Source organism: Schistocerca gregaria, chromosome 1, assembly GCF_023897955.1.
Source record: "Schistocerca gregaria isolate iqSchGreg1 chromosome 1, iqSchGreg1.2, whole genome shotgun sequence".
Taxonomy (NCBI): domain Eukaryota; kingdom Metazoa; phylum Arthropoda; class Insecta; order Orthoptera; family Acrididae; genus Schistocerca; species Schistocerca gregaria.
In genome coordinates this window covers 408,599,862-408,627,717 of record NC_064920.1, presented here as the reverse complement: position 1 = coordinate 408,627,717, position 27,856 = coordinate 408,599,862, and the positions used below count along the sequence as shown (strand labels likewise).

General features: G+C 44.4%; 1 protein-coding gene across 4 annotated transcripts in view; it reads left to right on the top strand.

Annotated features, from left to right (window-relative positions):
- LOC126349520 (protein phosphatase Slingshot) overlaps positions 1–27,856 on the top strand; it is a 572,249-nt gene that overhangs the window by 480,484 nt on the left and 63,909 nt on the right. For all 4 annotated transcript variants that reach the window (XM_050002438.1, XM_050002440.1, XM_050002439.1 and 1 more), the window contains exons 4-5: positions 9,432–9,610; positions 20,316–20,381. In XM_050002438.1, coding sequence (XP_049858395.1) covers positions 9,432–9,610; positions 20,316–20,381 — 245 coding nt within the window. The remainder of the gene's footprint in view (positions 1–9,431; positions 9,611–20,315; positions 20,382–27,856) is intronic.

The following is a 27,856-nucleotide window of genomic DNA, read 5'->3' as shown; positions in this document are numbered from 1 at the left end:
CAGCCACCCAGCCACGCCCACTCAGCGTTCGCCCCTGACCTCCCGCGGGCGATGCTTTCTCACGGTCAGCTCCGGTTACGACCATAGGCGTCCGCAGAACTGTGTCTAGAGGGGTGCAAAGGTCTAAAATTGCCAAACAAGCTCGACTTAGACAGCAATTGGCTAAATGAGCGGTGTAGCGGAACCGTGGGAAATCAGTTGTAGAAATATACGTCCGGACTGAAACGACGAATGAAAATTTGTACTAAGGCCGGGATTCGTACCCAAATCTCGTGCTCACTTGGCAGACGCGCTAACAGCTACGCCACCTCGGACTAACACAACTGCACGGACTACTACTCAGTCCAAATTCCCATTCATACCTCAGTCCACTTGGTATTCCCATAAAATCGAAAAGCATTGCTGTGGCTCTTCTACTGTGTTAGAGTAGCACCCTAGCATCAAACGAAACGGGAGATCCTGCCTGAAATTCACTGTGCCAGAGTGGCGTAGAAGATAGCGCATGTGCCTAGTGAGGAGGAAACTCGGGTTCGAATGCCGACCGTGATACAAATTTTGCTGCAGTCTGCATATATACATCATAGATGTTTGATACTTGCAAAGGTTTCTAGAACAATACAGTTTCATTTGATTAAAACTTCTAGAAGTGTATGAGCATTCTGTAATAAATAACTCCGCGCTGTAGATTCCAGGAGGGGACTGGCGGGAGTGAGAGCAAATGCCATCTTTCGCCACCGCTTCTTCCTTGCAAACTCTTCAGATCACAACGAGCCTTGTGTACATATTGTAGATGTTGGACAAAAAGTGAAATATGAGAGTTTTATTTAGACCCACCAGATGCGAGGCTTCAGGCTCTGGGAAGCATAATGCCAACGTCTCAATGTTTTTCGCTCATCTTCAGCACTATTCTTTTACAGACTTAGATAACAAATGTTGCTTTAGTATGATACGCTTCTGAAGCATTTCCGAGACATCGAAAGTCAAAGTTGTGCCAGACTCTCGAATTCAGTAAGAGAGCGCCAAACGTCGAGCAGTTGTATTAGCGCAACCGGCTAGGGAGGCAGATTACAGTCCTGCATGTACTGCGTCCTAGTCTCGTAGTTTTTTTCCCACCAAACGCTTGTATCGCTACAGACGAACATATTTCTTCGGAAACGAAAGGGAATGGTGGTGGTGGTGATCATCGTCATCATCATCGTAGTCGTACATTCGTGTTAAGGTATAATCAGGATCCTTGTTGAAATATGTTCATTGCTGTATCTATGTGTGTGTCGCAGTGAATCGGTGCCGGATTACATTCGTATACAGTGTGCACTCTATTGATATTGATTTTTGAGCATCGATAATTATCAGCAGTTCTCATATTTGCGGAATGGATCGGTGTTGTATGTATTACTACCTGCTGTGTTACGGACCGCATCATTTCGATATCTGAAGTAACTGAGTTGTTCATCCACACCAGAGGACGCTCTTTCGTTTATGCACACTGTAAAAAATACGTTTACTTTGTTTCTGAAATGCAGCCGCGACTAGTTCCTTTAACGGCGATGATCAACACATGAGGATTTGGTGAAAGATTAGAAAAATAATGCCGCTGCTCGGCGGTTGGTTCGTCGACAGGGTCACAAGTCTTTGAACCTAGATTTCTTCAACACCCTTTAGAAGCGCGTGATACTAAATCATGGCACGATCCCGAAAAGTTCATTGAGAGATAAAATTATCTAGAATTCTGGAATGGTCGTATCTCCTACCGGATTGTACCATTCTCAACGCAGATTATCGAGGGTGTTACTTCCGGAGAACTCACGCTAACCGTCTGGTCCTCATCCATTAGGTCAGCTATTAAACAGGGAAGGTTCGTAGGGTATTTTTAGACCATATATGTCATAAAATGTGCTGTAGTACCTGTAATGTATCAAAAGCTTCTTTTCTGTGCCATAAAGGTGACCACTTTACTGACACGTTTGTCAATATACAGCGTTGCATATGATGACTTTTGCGCACGGCCGTTTCAAACAAAACACAACATCATATTAAAAATATTGCACAGTAAAAATAGATGTGCAGTGTTTTTCTCCTCTACTCTTCGTGCTTAGATATCTCACTTTCCAGTAGCTTCAAGAATATCATCTTCGCATAGACAGATAAAGCATGATTCATCATCCGACTTAATTAGGGCCTTATTCTTCGCACAGAAGCGTACAGAAAGCCTCTCTTCCCGCGCTCTTTCCGTAAATTGTATTGATAAAAAAAGTCCTCTACCAATTATTTCAGTGTTTCGTGGATTATAGAGCTAGTATTTGTGTGTCATGTTACCTGCCATAATTCACGTCATAAATGACAGTTTTATTTGCTAGGTTTCTCACATCCTTTTCAGATTAATTAAAGAATGAAAATTAAGAATGATAACGTAAGAAGTTTAGTGCCCAACATGTATTGGTTCCTTTGCAGGTCTGCTTGAACCGACTGGCGGCGTACATCTACTGGGTGATCAAAAAGTCAGTATAAATTTGAAAACTTAATAAACCACGGAATGATGTAGATAGAGAGATAAAAATTGACACACATGCTTGGAATGAAATGGGGTTTTATTAGAACCACCCCATTTGCTAGACGCGTGAAGGGTCTCTTGTGCGCATCGTTTGGTGGTGATCGTGTGCTCAGCCGCCACTTTCGTCATGCTTGGCCTCCCAGGTCCCCAGACCTTACTCAGTCCGTGCGATTATTGGCTTTGGGGTTACCTGACGTCGCAGGTGTATGGTGATCGACCGACATCTCTAGGGACAACATGCGACGCCAATGCCTCACCTTAACTGCAAACATGCTTTACAGTGCTGTTCACAACATTATTCCTCGACTACAGCTATTGTTGAGGAATGGTGGTGGACACATTGAGCATTTCCTGTAAAGAACATCATCTTTGCTTTGTCTTACTTTGTTATGCGTTACCCCATGTCATTCCAAGCATGTGTGTCAATTTGTACCTCTCTATCTACATTATTCCGTGATTTATTCAGTTTTCAAATTTATACTGACTTTTTGATCACCCGGTAGATTTGTCTTGTGCCCAAGAGAATTTTCAGATCTGTAGGAGCCGAAATTGTGATGACGGACGCGTCGTTTCAAAATCTATAATGAGCTCAGAAATCGTCTTACACTGATTAGTAACAACCAGACTTGGGCACTGTAAGCTCTCGAATGTCAGAGAGTCCAGAAAGCAAGCCGAGACTGAGGGTAGAGCAGATGTGGGGGGAGGGAGAGGAGATGGGGGTGGCTGCTGTAGTATTTTGATACCGAGATCCCATGCCCCATCGTAATCTGGTACCTTCTCAAAGATACCCCCGTTCGCACCATGGGGAAGGGCCGCAACGGTGTCCCCTTGCAAGGCGCTCAGTGCCAGGTACGGAGGCTGTGCAGGTTGCCGCCAGCATACCTTGAAGGCGCAGCCTTCTCCTTCCAGGTAGTGACGTAATTCGCGCGCACACACCATCACTACGCTGTTTTGCTTGTTCTTTGCTTTACGTGCGTGTACTGTTTCCACAGAAGATGGAACAAATATGCGGAATCTCCAGTAAACATAGGTGAGTCCTTAACATATGACGTTAGCCCACTGCTGACTGAAGACAAGAGATGGAGCAGAGATTTCCTGGAAGAGACACGGTTGCCTGAAGGTCACACTTCCATTCATCGCTTGAACTGATCGTCTTTCACTTAGATACGCTGTCTTTCGCTAACCGTGTTGTATGGACACGTAAATTATTTTTGAAAACCACTGGACCGTAACTTGATGTAATTGTTAAATCGTATTATAGTTCTTTGCTGTTGCCGATTTCGAACAGTCTATCTTCATAGAGTGACTAGTTTCACTATTTATTATCCCTGCTCATTCACCATATTGATATTTATTTCTTAGACTTCCCGATAAGATTACACTGTCGTTAAGTAGCCTGTCGTTTCAGTATCGTAAGTACCAGTATTGATCTACGACCAGACACATCACAATCCTGTAATGTATCCGACTTAACCAACCATTAGGACAGCAGTTAATTCTGGAAAACTGCTTCAGTCAGTTGTAAAAATTTATAATAAATAAACATGGGCTCCTGTGATAACTACGTAAAATTAACAAAATTCGCAATTAATCATGCAAAGCATTTCTTTCCGTCTTGTTTCCAAACTAACTGCTGAGCTCTATTGGTAATTATTTCGTTACAGCATGGGAAATATGAACAGAAACGGAATACACAGATAGGTATCCGGAACAAGGAAAAATAAATCTGGACATATGAGTAGGGTTTTTATTTCTATTTTTCTTCAGCAGTCTGTGGCTGAATGGCGTTCCTGTCGACGTCACTTTACATAGTGGGGAAAATGGTGTGCACCAACTTACACGGGAATCGAGTAAACTATCTTCTGTGTGAATTAATGTTTTAACTACACTCCTGGAAATGGAAAAAAGAACACATTGACACCGGTGTGTCAGACCCACCATACTTGCTCCGGACTCTGCGAGAGGGCTGTACAAGCAATGATCACACGCACGGCACAGCGGACACACCAGGAACCGCGGTGTTGGCCGTCGAATGGCGCTAGCTGCGCAGCATTTGTGCACCGCCGCCGTCAGTGTCAGCCAGTTTGCCGTGGCATACGGAGCTCCATCGCAGTCTTTAACACTGGTAGCATGCCGCGACAGCGTGGACGTGAACCGTATGTGCAGTTGACGGACTTTGAGCGAGGGCGTATAGTGGGCATGCGGGAGGCCGGGTGGACGTACCGCCGAATTGCTCAACACGTGGGGCGTGAGGTCTCCACAGTACATCGATGTTGTCGCCAGTGGTCGGCGGAAGGTGCACGTGCCCGTCGACCTGGGAACGGACCGCAGCGACGCACGGATGCACGCCAAGACAGTAGGATCCTACGCAGTGCCGTAGGGGACCGCACCGCCACTTCCCAGCAAATTAGGGACACTGTTGCTCCTGGGGTATCGGCGAGGACCATTTCCAACCGTCTCCATGAAGCTGGGCTACGGTCCCGCACACCGTTAGGCCGTCTTCCGCTCACGCCCCAACATCGTGCAGCCCGCCTCCAGTGGTGTCGCGACAGGCGTGAATGGAGGGACGAATGGAGACGTGTCGTCTTCAGCGATGAGAGTAGCTTCTGCCTTGGTGCCAATGATGGTCGTATGCGTGTTTGGCGCCGTGCAGGTGAGCGCCACAATCAGGACTGCATACGACCGAGGCACACAGGGCCAACACCCGGCATCATGGTGTGGGGAGCGATCTCCTACACTGGCCGTACACCTCTGGTGATCGTCGAGGGGACACTGAATAGTGCACGGTACATCCAAACCGTCATCGAACCCATCGTTCTACCATTCCTAGACCGGCAAGAGAACTTGCTGTTCCAACAGGACAATGCACGTCCGCATGTATCCCGTGCCACCCAACGTGCTCTAGAAGGTGTAAGTCAACTACCCTGGCCAGCAAGATCTCCGGATCTGTCCCCCATTGAGCATGTTTGGGACTGGATGAAGCGTCGTCTCACGCGGTCTGCACGTCCAGCACGAACGCTGGTCCAACTGAGGCGCCAGGTGGAAATGGCATGGCAAGCCGTTCCACAGGACTACATCCAGCATCTCTACGATCGTCTCCATGGGAGAATAGCAGCCTGCATTGCTGCGAAAGGTGGATATATACTGTACTAGTGCCGACATTGTGCATGCTCTGTTGGCTGTGTCTATGTGCCTGTGGTTCTGTCAGTGTGATCATGTGATGTATCTGAACCCAGGAATGTGTCAATAAAGTTTCCCCTTCCTGGGACAATGAATTCACGGTGTTCTTATTTCAATTTCCAGGAGTGTATTTGCGATGTGACCCTGAAATGGAGATTGGGAACCAGGCTGTCACTCGCTGATACGAGTGTGGTAAATCGCCTAAAAAGGACGCTATGGTTGACTTGTGTATCAGGCTGGACACTGGTTGATCTTTCGGGGTCGTGTCTACTGGATTCGTATGTGATTTGTGATTAATGTACCCGCTCCCCCCCCCCCTTTCTCTCTCTCTCTCTCTCTCTCTCTCTCTCTCTCTCTCTCTCTCTCTCTCTCTCTCTCTCTCCCCCCCCCTCCCTCCCTCCCTCCCTCCCGCCCTCCCCCCCCCCCCCTAAAATCTTGTCCTGACGGCTAGCATAGTGGACCACGTGGTGGGGAAGGCGTCAATGTATTTGATCGCAGTCGCATTGTGAGTGCCGACGTAAGGAGCACCTCATCTTTGAGGTCATCCAAGCCCTGCCCATCATGCCATGGCCGAACCGTGGGTATTGCGATACGGAGACAATTGCTGGCGTCAAAGTCAACTGCCGTAGGCAACAAGGTGTTCATGGCAGTGGTCGACTATTGCGGAGTGTAAGTGCGGATAGACGCGGTGCTTTCCAGCAAATGATTTGGCATTTCAATGCTGGACGACAACTGGTGACCATCCGTACCATCCGGAACTACTCCTTCGTATGGGATACAGAAATTATTACTCCACACGCCTACCTCTGTTCACAGCTCTCCTCGAGGTAGACTGTCAGTGGTCTATAGAAGCGTGGAAAAAGGGAACCTGGACTGAGGACGACGACATGAAGCGGTGTACCCTACTTACAAACACTCACTGTTCAGACTAGTGGTGTCGGTGTTTTCGTGTGACAGCCCTGATAAAACCCATTTCTTTCAGCGGCGAATGATACAGGAACCTATACATATGTAAATTAATTCTGACATTATTTCAGATAAGAACTATTAAACACTTCGTATTGTGTATTTTGCAGATGAATACGACCGTAATTGTCTGTGACAACAGTTCTGAATAAAATCCTCGTTGAGTTACCTACTGGTATTTCCAAACGACTGGATTTGGAAATTATAATTAACCCTTAATTGTGTTATAAATCTTTGCAGTCGCAGCATTTATGTAAAGCCGCCACCGCAACATGACACATGTAGAGCCCATTATTTTTCCTGTCACCACATCAGAGGTCTTCGATCTGAAGGTTCAAGAAAAATGTATTAACCCATTCGAAGTGCTTCGACTATGAACTTCTCCAGATCGGATGCTACCATATTTGCATAGGTCTGTTCCGCGCTAACTTATCCCCATATCCCTTGATCGAAGGCAGCGGGTTGGCCTTTGTGCACTTTGAAACAGTTTTTGTTCTTCTTGTGAGAAACGTAAATCCCCAACGTCCCTGTGAATAGCAACGTCCACAACTTAGGGGATTCAAAAATGCACGATTCTAGTGTAAAGAGTGCTTTTGAGGTTCCAAAACGGACAACAGAATGTATAACTTGACACTTTGGCGGAGGAGTATCTATCATTAATAATATTACAGCATAGTTTCTCAATTTACGTAATTATTTAGCGTATGGCTTACACGATTTGATATAATATGCAAAAATAATATGCATAGAACAGGTTGATAAAATTTCAGTGTAAATTAAATTTTAAAGTTGAGACCATTAACCCAGTTTAGTAAAGAGTTTGAAGCTTCGGAGAAATAACATGTTTATCGGGGGTTTGCTGTAAGGCAAGCGCTGACAGTGTGGTGTACAGTTTCTCAATGTAACTGTTAAAATTATGTAGAGTAATGCATGAAAAACAGTAAGTAGACAGGAAAAAATAAAGGACCTGGACTAGAACAGTTTTCTTTGTACTTCCAAATTGGAGGTTTAAACCGATTTATCATTTTCCTGTTGTTGACATTTTGTTCCTAGGACAGTGAGAATTGCTGTATAATGTTATAAATCACAGGCATACGTGAATTTTTGGAAAACGTCTGTCCGGTAAATATGATCAGTAGAATTCATAAAACAAGATCAGCGCTATTCATAAAACGGACTTAAGTCTACATGAAAATGCTGAGAAAATGCTCTGCTATGCTGAATAAACCGTCGTGAGCAACGACGGATCCTCCGTAGTAAAGCTAGTGGGGACATTCTGAGAGATTGTCGAGGTTTACTGTTCTGAGAATGTTACACAAAAGCTAGTAGACGGTAACCGACCGCCTTCCTGGGAATGTATTTGGCACTCAAACGCATGACCGTCTGCTTATGTTCGGCACAGTGTTGTATACATACATCTGGACAAGCACTAGTTTTATCCTTTTACAACTGCACGTGTACTAACACCATAAAACCCTGGTACTGGGTAATATTTGCTTCCGTGAACATTGGTCTGGCGCACACAGGTACAGAAAGCGACAGGTTTTGTGTTTCATACAAACCATTGATTCTCACTGGCAAAATTACCTGACAAATATAGTATGTTGGAGGTCACGTCCGTCTTTTCTACTTAAAATCATTTGTTGTAGCCTGATAAATTTCATCATTCTGATGCCTCCTGTGAACGTGCCCGAGCGGTCAAAGGCGCTGCAGTCATGGACTGTGCGGCTGATCCCGGCGGAGGTTCGAGTTCTCCCTTGGGCTTGGGTGTGTGTGTTTGTCCTTAGGATACTTTAGGTTAAGTAGTGTGTAATCTTAGGGACTGATGACCTTAGCAGTTGAGTCCCATAAGATTTCACACACATTTCAACGTGCCTTTTCAGTATTGTAATTGATGGATACGTTATTTTAATCCGTCTTACAGTGGCTGGGTAACCTATTTTTAATCAGTAATCAAGTCAGCCACGATTATCTGAATAGTGGTTCTACATTTTCGATTAATTATCCATTTGCCTTGATATGCATATTTTTAAATTGAGATTTGGGTTTTCCATTAAGCAGTGTGCATCCATGTGTATAGCTGTTACCTCTCGTTCCATTTAGTATTTTATGTCATGGCTGTATTATTATAGAGAGCGTGAGGGAAGCGCATGGACTTATAATAAGCAAGTAGCTCTTATTCTGCCAGGGCACTGGAAACAAGTATTATGATGACTTTTCACTTTTGTACACCTGTAAATCTGAAACTTGCATACGACTTATGCAGCCAGCAGTAGAGACGTGTCGTAACGTAATGGCTTGCATAAAAAACGTTTGTTCTTCTCGCTGTACTCCGGATGCGATTTTGAAGTGAAGTTACAGTGTCGTATCTTGTGTAAACGTTGCAGTGCACTGTGGCAGAATAGCTACGGCAATAGACTCGTGTTCTGGGTGACCGTCACTGAGGTTTTCCTCAGTATTTATGGCGATTTATTGAACGATTCCTGCAACAGTATCTCTGTCAATTCCATTTTGCAGCTTTGTCCAAATGAGCCAGCGTAGCTCTAATGAGTTTAGCGACGACCTGTCGCCGAACTCCAGCATTCAGTCTTCCTCTGATTCCCCGTTGACTTCTTAACATTTTCCCACTGGGTTACGAAAATTGTCCGCGCATTCTAGCTCATGTAAACCTTTGAATACGTGAGGTGTAGTAGTGTTGGTGTTGTTGGTACAGAGCGCCTGTGTAATGTTGCAGGCCGTCAAACTGGAGAGTGCGCACCCGAATCGCACGCGCTACCTGGTCGTGGTGTCGTGCACGGGCCGCGGGGACGCCGAGGAGAGCGCGCTGCTGGGCATCGACTGCAACCAAAGGACCACAGTGGGGCTCGTGCTGAAGGTGCTCGCCGACACCAGCATCACGCTCGACGGCGACGGGTGAGTTAGCCCTCTTACTCTTGTCTCGACTACCCGTGGCAAGCGGTTTATTCTCGCACCAAGTTCCGCTTGTCGTTTTTGACTACACATCAGCGCCAAAACTGCGTGCGCTTTTGAGAGTTGTCTGCTGTGCGATTTCGCATCTGAACAGTGAAAGTGAAGTTATGAAGGACCATCCTTTTTACGAAGAATGTAGACATATTGGGTTGGTATGTAAGTTCGTAGCGTTTTTCCGTAAGTTTAATAAACACAACAGATACATGAATGAAACGTTCTCGGTTTTCCAGCCGCATCAATTCGAACAAAATCCTCGAGCTCTCGATGGCCTCGGCAGTCAGTGAACTCCTGACGACGATGGCGGAGATGGCCATCGAAAGCTCGAGGATTTTATTCGAATTGACGCCGTTGGAAAACCGAGAACGTATTTATGTATGCCGTCGCGAAAGACTCCGAGGACACAACAAATACATGTAACAGAGAGCTTAGTCATCAACACTATATTCCCCTTTGCTGTTTACAGCAGTCTGTTAACGCTGGAGTAATGATTCCACCTCTTCAGAAATCGCGTGGTTTCGAGGGGAACAAGTCATGGAGCCGTGTTCGGATGGCATTTTCATCGGGAGAGGAAGTTCTTTGAAGGTCGCTCAATAGAGAACGGAAAAGGTCAAAATCTGAAGGCACAAGATCAGGTGAACAACGTGAGTGCGGAACGAATTCCCAACCCAACTCCTGTATACCGTTTGTTGGTCAGTGTAGCAGAATGCGGGACGGACGTTATCGTGGAATACCATCACTTCACGCAGTCTTTCTGGTCGTTGTTCTTGGATTGCGTCTGTAAGACGTTTCAGTTGCTGATAATAAATGTCAGCAGTGATGGTTATACCTCAGGGAAGCTATTGGCAAAAGAGCGTACGGCATTGTGGGCCGGGAGTCCCCCATTCGGGGCAGTTCGGTCGCTGGGGGCAAGTACTTATTGCATTCGACGCCATATTGGGTGACTTGCCCGTCGGAGATGGGGATGAAATGATGTTGGGGACAACACAACGCCCAGCCCCTGAGCGGAGGAAATCTCCTTCCTCAGCCGTGAATCGAACCTGGACCCTTGGTGTGCCATTCTGCTGCTCTGACCACTCAGCTGAGGGGGGCGGACAGGGAACCCATTCCTAGTACACCAGACCGTCGCTATGCCAACAGATGCAGAACATAATCTTTTGTTGATGTGAGCAGATCTTGTGTACGGGGAGTTGCTCCTCCGTTTGGGCACGAACTATTCCTTTATTTTCCTTATGCAAGCATATCCGTCACCAATAACCAGTCTTGCGGGATAGGAGTGGTCGTGTTGCTCACGAGCCAATTGACGACGAGCAAGCAGAGATGCCCATATGGCCACCTGCTGATTGCTGTGATTTTGGCTTACAGCATGTGGTGCCCATCCATGCGCCCGTGTTTTTGAACGTTCCCCATTGCATGAAAATGTCGTAAGATGGTGGAATTACAACGGTTCATCACATCTGCCACTTGTAAAGTGCACTGGCGTGGATCATTGAGGATTAATACGTTTAATCGATCTTCTTCAAAACCGGAATGTCTTCCTGAACGTGTATAGTTACTGATGTCAAAACAACCCTCCGTAAAACGAGAAAAACATTTCCTTACTGTACTCTGTCCAATGGCATACATTGCTCAAATGTTTCTGGTTGTCTTTGCTGCTGTCACCCCTATATTGACTTCGAACAGAAGAGTATGTGGGAAGTGTTCTGATTTCTCCACCTGGTGCTTCAGTCAGGAACCGCGCGACTGCTACGGTCGCAGATTCGAATCCTGCCTCGAGCATGGATGTGTGTGATATCCTTAGGTTAGTAAGGTTTAAGTAGTTCTAAGTTCTAGAGGACTGGATGACCTTCGATGTTGAGTCCCATATTGCTCAGAGCCATTTGAACCATCCCCACTTGGCACTACATTTTCTAGCATCCACAGTTACACTGATATCTCCAAATGACAAAATGACAATGTGTAAACTCAAATAGCAACATTGAACTGCAAATAAAAAATGGCGATCGATAAAAGAACCCATTGCAACCGGAACACCAATGTGCAAAGAAAAACTGTACGAACGTATGTACCAACCTAATAGTAACAGAGTAAAGGACCAAACAAACATAACGGAATTCATTATTGACAAGGCAAAATTCACAGTTAATTATCGTTACAAAGATCGTATGGAAAATTCTCCATGCTCCTTAGATGTAAAAGAACAAGAAAATTGTCGTGCAAAGATTTCAAAACGTCAACATTTATTTTCTCGACAACATACGTTCCTAAAAACACATCAAACAATATGGAGGACGCAGTAAATAGCGCCTTTGTGTCTTGGTTTCTTTGTAAGTTCCGTATAACATAAAAAGAATATTTTTCTCGTCAAAATTGGTTTTCTCCTGTTTAAACCATTTTTATTAAAAAGCATTTATTTTTTCTTATTTCTGCATAAGGTAGGTTTTTTCTTCGTCCGTGTATGGTAAAACGTAATTTCATTTTTGTTTTCACGTATTTCATCTCAGTCCGTCCGAACAGATTTCACAAGGCCCAATGGTATCACATCTTATGACCGCCATCGGCTGAGGGTGACACGGCGGTCGGGGATACCGTGGGGCCTTGTAGAAGAAAACTCGTAAGAAAAATACTAGGCCTCTTGCTGCCTGTGGACATTCACCGTAGTTTCGCTCTCAACGCCACATATAGTTAACTGCATCCTACGGTGACTCCAGTTGGCTAACTATAATCAAGCAAAACTGAAATATTTCTTTATACAAAAATAATGTATTTTACGAGTTTGTGTGTATGTAATATAAGTTATAGGCATGCGATGAAATGAACAATTAAAGGTTATTTAAGGCTTCAAAAGGTACTGAACAGATTTTTACCACATAATTTGCATGGTGCTCTTGTCTTTGTAAAAAGGCGATGACACTGTTTATCAGAATGCTTATCTGGCAATCAGATGATGAATTCGTCAAGAGCAATATTTCTGTGGATAAAATCCTCTTCGTAATCAAGTTACCAGGTAACCAGATGATGCTGTAATTTACTGTCTAGTAAGGTCATCCGAAGACCAGTATCAGCTGCAAAGCGATTTAGAAAAGATTGCTGTATGGTGTGTCAGGTGGCAGTTGATGCTAAATAACGAAAAGTGTGAGATGATCCACATGAGTTCCAAAAGAAATCCGTTGGAATTCGATTACTCGATAAATAGTACAATTCTCAAGGCTGTCAATTCAACTAAGTACCTGGGTGTTAAAATTACGAACAACTTCAGTTGGAAGGACCACATAGATAATATTGTCGGGAAGGCGAGCCAAAGGTTGCGTTTCATTGGCAGGACACTTAGCAGATGCAACAAGTCCACTAAAGAGACAGCTTACACTACACTCGTTCGTCCTCTGTTAGAATATTGCTGCGCGGTGTGGGATCCTTACCAGGTGGGGTTGACGGAGGACATCGAAAGGGTGCAAAAAAGGGCAGCTCGTTTTGTATTATCGCGTTATAGGGGAGAGAGTGTGGCAGATATGATACACGAGTTGGGATGGAAGTCATTACAACATAGACGTTTTTCGTCGCGGCGAGACCTTTTTACGAAATTTCAGTCACCAACTTTCTCTTCCGAATGCGAAAATATTTTGTTGAGCCCAACCTACATAGGTAGGAATGATCATCAAAATAAAATAAGAGAAATCAGAGCTCGAACAGAAAGGTTTAGGTGTTCGTTTTTCCCGCTCGCTGTTCGGGAGTGGAATAGTAGAGAGATAGTATGATTGTGGTTCGATGAACCCTCTGCCAAGCACTTAAATGTGAATTGCAGAGTAGTCATGTAGATGTAGATGTAGATGTAACCCAGCCGATCAGACAGGAACAATACGAACAATGAGCTACTTGCCATAAAATCCAAACACATCGTTTTCTATCTAATAAATAATGACTACAAGCAACTGTAAATGTATGCTCAATAATAATAATAATAATAATAATAATAATGCTACATTACTACCGCAATGGAAAGATTGTAAGGGATATAGTGTGGAGATCACATATTAAAAAAAAAAAATCTTGACTAGCGTAATCTGAATACTGTATAGGGACTATGTAAAAGGATGTACTCGGAAAGTTTTATAGTAGGAGTTTCCCAGTACATGTATTCCATATGAAAGCTCGAGTTTCTATTTATTTTGTCGTTACGTGTTGCTATTAAGAGGAATCGCATTAGAAGCAAGATGAATGAAAAGCAATTTCTGGTTTCAGTTTTCTTAACGGCTGCAGTGAATCAGTACTTTGATGAGATGGCACGGTGTTTTCGGAATATTTTCACCATAATTGTGTACTATTTTCATATGGTTTAGAGTATTTGAGAGAAGTAAATAAAAAAAAATACGATGGTGTGATACGAAAAATAATGGATAAAAAAAAAGGTTTTCCAAGCAGTGATGTGGAAGATTGTTCCCCCCAGGGGGCTGGCCAGTCTTTGGTGAGTTTGTGCTTGGCTTTGCAGCATCTTTTCCTTTCCGTGCCGCATGTCTATCCTCTTGCTTGCTATTCTTTTACCGCTCCCTTCGGGAAAGTGTCTGGGTGTTACTGGGCCGTTCCACATTGTCTGCCGCTGACTTAAGAACAGTATCAGTACCGTTTTTCTTCCCCTTTTCCTTTCTTTGTTTCCCTTCTCTCATTCCCCCACTTCGTCGTTTGAAGATCCTCCATTGTTCTCCTTCCTCCCTGTGCTCTCCTGAAGGCCGGCCCACGCGTCTGACGCGTAGCGGATGACTGGGTAACGCGTAATTCCCAGCCCCGGGTCGACAGGTACGGTTCGCACGTACCCCGTGGTACAGCCAGGCCCAGGGAGGGGTGAGTGTCTCAGCTGCAACCGTCCCAAATTGTCGATTGGTCCCTATGTCAGACGTTCAGGAGGTGTGACCTGAGGTGTGAACAATCACCTAAGGTGGGTGCGCGCCTATGTGAAGGGGGCCCCAGTTGGAAGGAGACGCCATCGGAGACGTTGGCAGCCGAGGGGCATTTTCTCGCAATGAGTCGCTCATTACGGTAAGCGTCGGTTTGTTTCCCGTTACAAACAAAATGATTTTTAAAGTGGTATTGCATATGTTCTGAAGCGATTCACTTGTACTGGGGAACATTAGCCATTTCTTATAGTTTTTTATTGACGGGTTGGAAATAATAGGAATTGAACACATGAAGTTTATTCTCTTTTATTGCAAATATTCTAAAGCTATTTCACTTTTTACTACTGGGATATTCATCGTTGAAGTTATTAGCCTGTAAGCTCTGACCGTCTGTTTTTCATACTTACTTGCACAGTATTTTTTCAGTAAATCATCGTGGACATAATAAATTTATATTTTATGGAATAAATATGTAAAACTATTCCTACAGCTGACATTTAGAAGAGCAAAAAACATAAAAAATTGATAAAATCATTTCACAGTAGTCGATTTTTTTGAGAACGGAATGCCTATAATTTCTACACTGACAAGGTAGTAGTAAGACTGTCCACTTTATACACACTAGCAAGATACCAATTATCAGCTGCTGTAGTTTTCTTATCCTTCATTTTCCATTACTAGGAATTTCTCCCGTGAATATCAAGAGCAACTATAAAAATTGGACAGTTAATAAAAAATGCGTGGTCCGCAGATTCGGTGTATTAGTGCTGACCCTTCTCAGAAGACATGAGTTCATATTGACGAATCAGTATCAGAGGCGAAAGAAACGGTGGATGGAAAAAAAAGAAAGAAAATTAAGTGACGATAACACAGCATAAAACGCACAATTCTCACAGAAAAATAGAACTTGTCTGTTTCCACAAACCGCCTTAACGATTCCTGTCTCCTGGGTTAAATTTAACTGCCCACTTTTTGCGTCTGTGTTCATTTATCGGAAATGTTAGAGACATGAAGCCAGCTTCATTGCAGGTGTTTTTTTTTTTTCCCTTCTTACAGTTCAGTCATCGCCACAGATTCGACTCACAGCACGATTCTTCCATCTACGTAAAATGAACCGACATAATATATCTCAGTCATAGGCAGGTGAAAACTGGGCGTCCTGAGCTCTCAGCCAATCAACGTTGGTATACTATACTTAAAACTGAAAAATTGACTACTGCGGCGACAGGAAGGACATTCAGTTGCAAAGTTCAATAATGATAAAATTGCCAAAACTTGACTACGTAGGAGCCCCTACTAGAGGGGGTAAAAGCGAACAAAAATAAAGAGAAGAATAAGGTAACTTTTGGCTTTTCGATGGAAATGTTTAAACTAGTGTGTGGCATATATGGCCCTATCTAGTGCCTGTAGCGAAATCTGTGGATGAAGTGATTGCGGCCATGCCGGTTTTTCCTTTTTTCTGTGATGGAAGGTACTGGACCTCTCGTTGTTCTGCTTGGTTAAAAACATTTTTTCATTAAAAGCTTTGTTTATAGCAGATGCTAAATTTGAAGGCTAGCACTGTTAAAGGCATGATGGAGTTTCGGTGCTCACTGCACGGTGCACTGCCGGTGAGAATGTTACTTCAAAACAACGTACGCATGAGACCCAACACTTTTGTGATGTTTTTGAACACCAACCTTAAACAGTTTTGTAAAGATGCCACATCATTAACTGGGTAGTTCAACTTTTTTTTCTTTTATGAAGATTGTGATTCCACAACCTCGGAGATCGTTTGACATTTGTTCGCATGTATGCTTGCATGAAAGGAGATTCTCACATAGGCAGAGTATGAGCCAACTTTTATTAGACTCCACTCTGCATAATGGGTTATTGAGCAAACTTTTATCGCTGCATATATGCGTGCCCGCGTCCTTTTCTCCTCTTAGCGCGTATCAGTCAGTTGTGCAGAGAACGTAGATGTGTTTTTCCTTAGCTGATGCCATTAGTGTGAAGGTTTCTCTGCAGTCGTTCTCTTACCTTGTTAAGTGCTGTATAAATAACTGATCAGAGTAACTCCGTTACCGCTCAATCATATGAAGAAATCGTTCCAGTCTGTTAGATTCTTTTAAATGGCCGCGATCGTGTTTCGTATTTACTTTGCAGTCGTGGTATGGAGAACGCTCTTTATGTAGTCATCATAGTCTGTCATGATTTCGGAAGAATGAGTAAAAATGCGAATTTCCGATAAAAAACCTTATCGCTTGTTACAGAGTATTCAGTCAGTGCTAAGCTGCGAGAACCTGCAGGAAAGCAGTGGATAGGTCATCTACAGCGGCACAGTGGTGCGTCGTTAATATCTTAGTGGTAATCTAAAGCTGTTTATCTGTACTTGTAATATCTTGCCACGCTAGTCAGTGACGTTTCAGCGGAACAGCTGACTCAGAAGAGCAGATCATGCATGGCTCATTGAGATTAAGATAGCCAGTGTTTTGCATGTATTATCAGACCGCTGCTAGCCGACTGCAGTGCCAACTGAGGGATGGTAATGTACATTATAACATCCAGTCGATCTCACTGCGGAACACGTGTATATTTCATGAGCAGCTTGCAACACTCGTGTTCTTCCTGTTGGTCTGTTGACGCCTCCTTCCGGCGTCCTCTTGCCCGTTTATCGTTTTTCCCGCTTGCCACAACCACGAAACCCAACACCGCCGCGTTGGGCAAAAGCTGCGTTGCCTTACAGCTCTATCTAATTATTCGCTATCCGGTGCAAGTTCGTGGGGGATTACATATAGAAATGGTTTGTACGGATAGTCGGCAGCCATAAGGGTGAAATAGTGCTGCTGACGTGAATGAAGACCAAACAATAATGTCCCGAAGAGTTCAGTTTGCGTACATACATTAAGCAGTCGCGGAAATACCGGAAAAATTGAAACTACGGATACCGGATATTGCCTTCATCTCCTAATAGTTATATGGTAGTTTGTAACGTCAAATGTGCGCAAACAAAACAATGACAGGATTTTTTTGTGCCTGTTTGATTTTTTGGAATGAAGATTGGGATGCCCTTCTGATCTGTAGTTAGTTCGAGGTCTAGATTAGTATAGGTTATCCGGGAGTTCTCAAAGAAATGACTAAAAAAGAGACAAATGTGTTGGCGTACTGGTGTGGTGTGTTGGTGAACGGCGCTATCTCGCTTGCAGATGTGCCGTACTGCGGCGACCTGATGGCCTTATAAGGAAGCAGCGCATGTAGTCATATATCGCTCGCAACCTTATCAGCTTCCCTGCTTGCTACCTGCAGATCCCAGCAGGTGCTAGATACAGCAGTGCTGGCTGTACAGTGACGTCGCAATTTACAAGCAGCACAGACTGGCTCCTCTTCTCAGGAAAAGGTGGATGGTATTCTTTTATACGCATTTCTACAATAATGGCATTCGGGTGACAGCATAGAAAGTCGATGTCTTACTTCACGCTTCCTGAGAGTTCTATGAACAGACAGCCAAATACGAGTACAATGAGAAAAGTTCGCGGCCTGGTAGTGAAAGACAATGTTAATTTAGGTCTAAAAGGCACTTATTAATTTTCACTGCAGCCCTTTTTACGTCGTAATTACTCATACGTTTTTCTAGTGCATGCGATTCGGAAACGTCTGCAAAATACCAATCAACGACTGCCGTAATCTCTTCATTGGCCGAGCCAAATCTGGTGAATAGGGTAAACCTCTAAAAATTTGTATTCCGTGTTCCCTAGTTTCCCAGCACGAAAGCACCTGTGTGGAAAAGTGGAGTGTCCCAATGATTTTTTTTTTTTTTTTTTTTTTTTTTTTTTTTTTTTTTTTTTTTTTTTTTTGGTAGTTCGGACTGTAAACATACATTTTTCAATCAGCTGGCCTTCACGACTTTCTTAATATTACCAAGTTAGTGTTTTTCTTTGCTAAGGAATTTATAATAATAATCCCTTTACGGCAAATGAAGTCGAATACGCCTTCTTTGGTGCGGGGAACTGGCTTCATATATTGCGTTCATTGCTTCTTCGCTTTTCAGATGAGGTGATGGGTTAAGGTCTCATCCGAAGTAAAAGATCGGCACCCAAGTACAGTACGTAACTGAGTGACGTACTCGTTTACGCATTTTCTTTTGGCCAGCATTCAGAACGCATTGTACATCTTGCTCATTGCTTTCTCGTAGATAATTCTTCGTTTAAAATGTACCATTTCATTCGTCCGGATGGACAAACAGCGTCAGCTATTTTATACTTCTAATTACTGGTCAGTCATTACGATACAATGCTTTTTCTCTTCGTTTTCTTTTGTAGTTGCAAATTTTTTTATGTCATCTGTAATTAAACATTTTAAAGAGGAATACTGCCGCATTTCAATTTTGCCATCTAGTTCTTAACTGCTGAAAACGAAGGAAAGGGCGTCTTAATGAACGTCCTTAAACTTTGGATGGGTTTTTATTGGCAATAAACACCAAAGATAAGAAATTATGAAGGTGCTATTAATTCATTTGAACGAAAGGATATTTGACACTTGACTTACGCCGTTATACGACCTGAATCAAAACGAAAACACCCAAATATAGATTTTAAACCCGCGTTACAAGTTAATGTTGTAAATGCCACCACAGAATATGGAGACCTGTTCATTCCAGTACATACATGAAATGTAAATATGGCACTGTTTCGATATCACCGTACGCTAAGAAAAATTATTTCATTGTTCTAACCGTGTTGTCTGAAAGCCTTTTGCAATTTCAGTGTGCGTTGGAAGAAGGACATACGGTCGGTTCAGCAAAACGCGTGGGTTCCCACGTATCGGACTATTTTGCGCCAAAAATAAAACATCTCGTAACTTCTGCAAAAATATAATTCACGAATTTATTGTTTCGAAAATTAGTTCTTGCAGTAATCACAGCTAACTGACGTATTGAAACTTGAAAGTCCGTTCGAAGAGATGTCAGGATTGCAGCCAGTCATTGTAAACTTCACACGACGATATTTCAACTAGACACCTGCCAGCCATCGAAGACTTCGATGGCTCACCTGAAGATGACTAGCAGGTGTCCATTTGAAATATCGCGGAGTGAAGTTTACGACGCCCGGCTGCAATCACCAAATATCTTCGAACATTTAATTCAACGAGAAAATTTAGATTTCACATGTTGATAGTCTGTTGATCGCGCCACCCGAATCGAAAATATGAGTAAGTTAAGATACTGTGGTTTTTGGGGGAACATTACTGAATGAAAATATTCTGCTACGTGGTTGGATTGAAATCTCTCTTTATTTTGCTTTTACTGCCACGTAGTTCCGGATGTGTAATCATTTACAAGTCATTATGCACCAAAGGAGCCTACTTGGGTTCAAGTCGAAGCATTCATCAATTTATTTAACGGTAAAAATTATGGAGCTGGCTGTTGGGTTATCGTGCTATTAATGATCGCAGTTTTACGTCACGGCTCTATTGAAACACCTGACAATCAATTTTCCCAAGCATCTGCTTATTTTATTAAGGCTGTGAAGTACAACTGCCACGGTTAGTAACTGGATAACCAGCAAACAAGCCCCTTCGTTTTATTTGCCATTTTCTTTCTGATCGATATGTGGTAAAAATCTGTACGATACAGTGGTGTGTGTGTGTGTGTGTGTGTGTGTGTGTGTGTGTGTGTGTGTGTGTGTGTGTGTGTGTTAGTGTGTGTGTGTGTGTGTGCGTGCGTGCGCGCGCGTTTTATTTATTGTTTTGACGCACAGAACTGAGTGTTGTGATGTAATTTTCAGGGGCTTCAGCGTCAGTGTCTGCGGTCGCCAGCACATCTTCAAGCCCGTCTCAGTGCAGGCGATGTGGTGAGTACTCTTTTTCAGAAACTATGTAGTGTTTTCTACCTTGTTATTTGTACATTTACAGATGTACAATGAAATATTTCATGTTCAGTAAACATAATCTGTAGAGAATTCTACTAATCGTGCTGAATGGCCTGTAACTTTAATGACGGCTTTGCAGCATCAGTACGATACACCATCGAATTTGCAAGTTAGTTATTCATACAGATAGTCACAATAACTATTTTTAAAAACAACGAACTAGATTAGAAGAAAACCAAGCCGTGATTTACGTGACAAATATCGCATACTTTCATTCGGTGCTTGAAGTAACATTGGACACTCACCTCTGTTTTATGCAGTCGGTCAGCCAAGGCTTGCATTCATACAGCAACAGCTTTTAGGTGGGTTTGCTTGCGAGGCCAAATCGAATGACTTCGTATGTGCTACCATGCAAAGTGGCGCTTTGGTATGAAGCGGTATTCAAATACTAGTTCCATCATTCACTTTTAAGTGCTGTGTGGTTTCTTCAGATAAATTCATTCGAACGTTAGTGTCAATCTTTCATCGAAGTCGCTCCCGATTTTCTTCTCTAACATCCGCGAATTGTGAGTGTCCCGTTTGCTTTCTTATTGAAGAGACGCTAAACTCTTTCTTGATTTGACCTTAAATTTTGTTCGCACAGCGCATCACTGGGGAGACCTGTATTTTCAGATAGACAATGCAACATTCGCCCGCTCCACCCTGCCGACCCTGATGCAGGCGGGATGTGGTGCGCTCCGTCTATCCTGTGCGAAAAACCTCCGCGGTTCCTAAGCGGCCCTTAAGGAGTCATAGGGCATCAGCATGTGTCCTGTGTATTGTGGCGCCCATGACACAACGAGACACCGTATTAATCATGATGGAGATTGGCTAATTAAGTCAGTACTTTTTTCCCTTCAAGGTCATACAGCTATCTCTCTGCTTTAGAAATGTTGTAGGGTTTTGCCTGGTAAGATTACTTTTATGTACTTATTTTTATTACGCATATGTTGACGTGCAGTTGAAGTGTACTGAAGATGGACGCGTTATACTGGTTGGATAGAGGTGACTCTGAAAAAGCGGAGAGAAATGCTGGAACCAATAATGAACACCAAACAGGTGATCGCGTGATGAATTGTGTGAGTATGGTAGAATGATACGAATTCTGAGAAAATAGGGAGGTGTACCGCTTCTCAGAGTGATAAAAGATTTCAAATAAGGTATGCTGTTCCCTCAAGCGGTATGGTACACTGTCTTACTGGTCCCAAACACTAAAAAAATGAAATGAGCTTGTGGCATTGTTGGCCTGGAGGACCCATGCGGGGAAGTTCGGCCGCCGAGTGCAAGTCTTATTTCAGTCGACGCCACATTGGGTGACTTGCGTGCCGGCGATGAGAAAATCTCCAGCCCCGCCGGGAATCGAATCCGGGCGCGCTGCATGGGGAACAAGCACATTGCTACTCAGCTAAGCAGGCGGTCTCTCAAACTCTAGCCATCACGTTAGAAACGAACAGGATGACGGACCAGTAACAGCTATGTCTACAAACAAATATACAGAGTCGTCAGAAACAGTCTGAAATGTTTATAAAGGTGTTGCGGAGCAAGTTGCGATGCGAGGTAATTGTTAAAAAAAAAACAATTCGGTATGTTGCGCCGTTTGCAAGTTATTTTGCATTGAAGTTGGCCAATAAGGCCGTTGTGCTCGGTAATTGAAGCGGCTCGCCGGAGACGGTGTAGCCAAACGTGTTGTTCGTTTGGTTTCCTAAAATCTAACCAGAGAACTATACAGAAAGTGGACATGGGGCGGTAATAAGGATCGAAACCGTGCGAAAGTCTAAGTAGTCTCGTGTAGTACCATCATCGCTATGAGAACAACTGACACTAATTGTATTTGCGAGGCCACTTGAATTTGCTCACGCAACGGGCTGATTGGCTAACTTCAATGCTAATTAACTCGGACGCGACATACATAATGATTTTTTTCTTAGCTGTTATTTCGTAGAATAGCATACCCTGCAACACGCTTACAGCTCTTTCTGACCACCCTCTAAACGGCTGTATTTATTTTGGGGACGTTTCCCTTGCTTGAAAAGTAGATTCGGGAACTGGAGGCCTATGCACAAATATCCTCATTTGGGTTCCCCCATGCTCCAAGGCCAGCTCACCTGGCATTTGTTTGATAAAGAATTAGGCTGTTCAGTGAAGCAGGCAGCGCACTTTACCCTTTCGGGTAGACAATGAAAGTATGTAATCGTATTGTCAAAGACTATCTCGTTTTTACCTTTCTCGAACCACACAAGTTTTCAATGCGTATGTGCTAGTTGATTTAGTGTGTAAATAATTTAGTCGATGACTTGTTGCAAGGTCTTAATTGGGAAATAGCCACAAGTGAAACAGAGCATTAAATAATGGATAAAACAAAATATTGAAAAAAAGGCCAGTTTTAGTTTCAATACAGCAAGCGATTTGTGTGCATTCAAGCCTGCAGGTTGCTTTGGCCATTGTCATGAGTTGTTGGGGCTCGTCATATTACTCTTCAAAGTTCTACAATACGTCTAAACGACTCCGTGGGAACCGTCTTCTGAAATGGTCTTGTGTCCCCGTGTTGCTGAGTTTAGTTACGTGGGGACGCAAGACAAATCCTGGGGAAGACTCCAACAGAAAGGTCGAAATGTCGAGTGTTCTAGAAGTAACAATAAATAAATAAACGCCGGTGAGTTGCAGCACAGTGGTTGCTTGTAGTTGTTTATATCGCGACGTGGCCAACGCGAGCGAGGCGCCGCCGGCGCGCTGCCCGCCACCCGCCACCGCCCGCTTCCTAATACGGGCCCGGACACCACTTGGACGGGACGGGACGGGGACGAGTCCTTTTGTCCTGCGAGATAACCCGAGGCTCCCACGGCCACTGCCGCCTCCCGGTTTGGTCTCCAGCGCAGTCTCAGCGCTCGGTCCCACGGTCCCGCTGCCCGTATACCAAGTTTGGCGCTCCCCTTAATACTGGTCGCCCGCCGCCGTGAGCACTGATTTGCCTACCGAGCGGCCCAAGTGCCGACTCCTCCTAATTTTCCCGCCGCTTTGTCCCCGCCTCGTGACGTCAGCAGCGCCGAGAGTTCTCGGACTCGTCATTGACAGTTGTGTCGTCACCCATTAATCACAGATTCAATGGTTTCACCTTATCGTGCTTGCCGGTAATCGCTTCGTTTGATTTATGTAACGGTTAATGGAGAACGATATCGGGACGAAGCCTGAAATATTGCACCAAGCTGTAGTTCGGGCAAAGTCTACTTCAAATTAATGGTCATATAAATTTCTCCGTGTTAGTGACTAGCCTGTAACGACATGGATACACGAAGGCTTTTCTTATAAACGACGTCCGATTCCGCGTGTGAGAAACGCACATCCCTTGTGTGTGAGTTAGTTTATCTTCGAGATCAACGTCGGAATGTTATGTACGGCGATACCGTGAACTGGTGACATTGTGAGACATGGCGACGCTATGAGGATACAAGATGTTTAGGAATACCTGCCGTGGATGTGATTGGCTAGGGTGTCCCTTTGGCGTGTGGTATATAGAACGCCCTTGCGGGTCATATTGCCCCACAGACAATACAGGCTCACAGTATTGCAGACCCAGGCCCTAAGTATGATAAGTGACAGCGCCGTCCATTGTTGGGTAAGCGGTCTTGAAGGTTAGCAATGGTCAGTGATAGTGGTGTTAGGGTTGCAGTACTTCAGCTAGCGAGTTCCGTGTACGTGTTCAAAGGATAAATCTGTCACCAACATGAAGACTGGTTTGAACACCACAGTGCTTTAATAGGTATGTAGGTGGCATGCATACCCCGACCCATCTGGTGCCTTTTTTTGATTGGAATGGGTCTGGCAGATGTGCGATCATAGAGAGCAACGCTCCTAAAGCCGAGACGGTGCGGAGTGCGACGAGAGATTTGTGATACAGGATGTAGACAGGAAAGACGATGGGCTGCCCGGATGTGTATTCATAACGACAAGGGCGGCTCGAGAACATTTTTCGACACAAGCGACATACAGTTTGACGCCCCTCACCCCTTCCAACTTACTACGCAAACGACGTATCATTCGGCGACGACGACGACGACGACGACGCCTCACCCCTTCCACCCATCGCCGCCGTCTGCCCTCTCCCCACCTCAGACATAAGTTGCCGTTCCTTGGGCTCTTATTACGACCTTTAAGGGAATAAAGTCAACGGTAGTGTGGGGAAGGTGGAACCATTGGCTACAAACTAGTGTGAAATCGTTATCTGGGATTGGTAAAAGGCCCAGGCAACAATAGCGGCCGCTTGGCGCGCCAAGCTGAGAGCAGCGTGGAAAATCTGTATATAGGCGTAGCTCCGTTAACTGCGAAAACAAACAGTTTTTGCTGTCACTATTTATTTTTAAGAAATCTTGCATTTCACGAGCTGTTTTCTGTATCATATATCGACTGGCGCTAGACAATGGTATTTTGTTCTTTGAGACGACAATTTTTTTTTATTTGTGTCCTTTTACCGTATAGTTAAAATACTCTGTGGTGTTTAGTACCTGTCGCCACCGCATTATAAAGCAGGGGTTGTAACATCTCAACTTGCCGCCGTTACTATGCACTCTCGTGTGGATGCTAAGACAGGCTCGATTTGTAATAGGGGTTGGGGGGGGGGGGGGGGGGACTTGCTTCAGCCTGGAGATGATGTGCTGCAATTTCCTAATTCTCCTTAATGAGTTGTGGTCGAAACCTATAAAGCTAACTTAGAGGGAGGGTAATTTCCCTGTGACTGTATTTCTTTCTATCAAGCGTTGCAGAAAAAGTTCTGCCAGAAAGTAGCATCGTGCAGGAGCGCTATAAGCAGGAGTACGAAATGACCAAAGAAATGTCTACCTTACTGCCCATATGCCTTTCTACGTGCCGAAATCTCATAGTCTGACCATTCTTATGCGAAATATAGGAATGTGGCAGCATAATCGCTGCTCAGTCATCGGCGAATACAGGTTCTCGGAATATATCCAACAAGGGATCCGCAATAACTATATCTTTTTTCTCCTAAGAATTACCATTTTAAGTTCTCAGAGCATTGTGTGGGCTATACCGAACTATGACGATCACAGGAGCCGTCTCTGACGTCGTCCAATGTCATTTGTTATGTCTTCTATATAAGGACTCCAAACACTGAAACAGTCTCTAGTATTGGTCGTTATAGTTTTGTATGCGATTACCCATATAAATTCATTACCGTTTCGCAGAACCTTTCCTGCAAATCTTCCATTCGCTTTCCCTGCTACTGATTTTACTTGATCGGCCAGTTTTTTAAGTCATTTCTTACTATTACCCCTAAATAATTGTACTATATCACTACATAGAAACCCCGCAATCCACCATACGGCACATGGCGGAGGGTACTCCAAAGAACTAGTCATTTTCTCTTCTGTTCCACTTGCAAACAGAACAAGGGCAAAAAGGTAATTTATAAGTTTTCCCATGAGTCCAAATTTCTCGAATCTTGTCCTCTGGTCCTTACGCGCAATGTAAGTTTGAGGCAGCTCCGTTCTCCAGTCAGCTTAAAATGCGGTTGTCTGAATTTTTTTAATAGTAAAAAGGTTTTGGATGGCATTGAGCCACAGTCGTGTAATACTTTTTAAAAAGAGTAAACCGCCTCTTGGCTGTTGATTATTATATTTATCTTTTGTGCTAATCAGATTTCGGCTTTTATGCAATTATCAAGTGCAATCCTAAATGTTGCTAGACCATTATTAAGTCATGTCTGTTAAGGCCACAAAGCAGGTAAACATCTTAAAGACATGTTAGCCTTGTTTACTGCTTTGGACTGCCTTAACAGATACGACTTTTAGCACTGTTTGACAGTGGCATAAAAACCGAAGTCTGCATAGTACAAAAGATAAATGTAATAATACACCGTCACATGGCAGTTTACACTTTTAAAAAGTTTCTCAGTAGCGTTCTTCGAAAAGAATGTTATCTTCACTTTAGGGATTCCCATTTGAGTTCCCGAAGCATGTCCGTAACACATGCGTGTTCGAACCCACCAGTAACAAATGTAGCAGCCCACTTCTGCATTGCTCCGATGTCTTCCTTCAGTCCGTCCTGGTAAGGATCTCAAACACTCGATCAGTGAGTTGGTCACACTAGTCTCCTGTGTGCGGTCTCCTTTAAACATGAACTATACTTTACTAGAATTCTCCCAATAAGCCGAAGTCGACCATTCGCTTTCCCAGCAGAGCCCTCATTGCAAATTCTATTTCATATCGCATTGCGACGTTACGCCCAGGTATTTAAACGACGTGAGTGTGTCAAGCAGAACACTGCTAATGCTGTATTCGAGTACTATTTTTTCCACTCATCCGCATTAACTGCATTGTGCTATTATTCTATCACGTATGAGTGGTAATGCCCCCCCCCCTCTCTCTCTCTCTCTCTCTCTCTCTCTCTCTCTCTGGTTGGTAAGGCCCGGACCGTTTGGGAGTTCCAAAATTCATCGATCCTTTTGTGGCGTTCTCACGAAAGGGCTCGGTCGCCAAGGCCTGTCTGAGTTGTGCTGCATATTCTCTCCGAGAGGATAATATAGCGCTGTTGCGGACAAACCAAATGCGGCGGACGCTTCCATACTGAGGCCCACATTCCTGGGGCGACGTTCGTAGATATCCCGGTCGTTAAGGAAAAATGGTCACGCTCCGGGGTGGCTGCCATATAGGGGGCCCTTCCGGCGACCACTTCTTGCTGCGGTCGCAGCCGCCGTCGCTGCCTCAATGGCGCGCGGACCCCGTTACCGCCGAGACAATGAGCCCCGCCTTCCTTGTAAGGCCACAAACGCTCCCGTTCCTGTTCGCCATTCATCAGGCCGCACCGGACGCTGGACCGGCAACATGACGTCCGCTCCGGCTGCGCGCCTCCCTATGCTTTTTTTTCGCTCACCTGCCTCTCGGGAAGACAAAGGGCGGGCGGCGCGTGCCGTGTGCGACGGATGCGTCCGCATTTACATTACTAATGCGGCCGCTAGTAGCTGGCGGTAGCGCGCCGCTGCGCCATTCATGGCAGCGCCATCGACTCCCAGCTTCAATGGCCGTGCCACCTCGGCGAATGCGTGGTGCGCCGATCTGTCGGCGCGGACGGACTGCTTGCGTGCCACAGCGTGCGGGGTCAGCCGACACTAATCGATCAGTGACGGCGCACTCTACCTCCGGCCCGCGGTCAGACTCTTCCTCCTTTTCCAAATACCGGATGCGTCGGAATGAGTATCGAGTTTTAGGTCTATGTCGCATTTATTACACTCAACAATTATAAGTAAAATATCAAATGAAAAAGCAACCTTAAGAGTTTTGTATGTAAATTGAAAGTGGGGGCAGAAAAGGAATGAAACGCACCATTGTTGTCAGCTGCATCAGGACTATATACGGAAACAGCGGTGACTAGCAGAAATGTGTGCCGGACCGGGATTCGAATCCAGGATC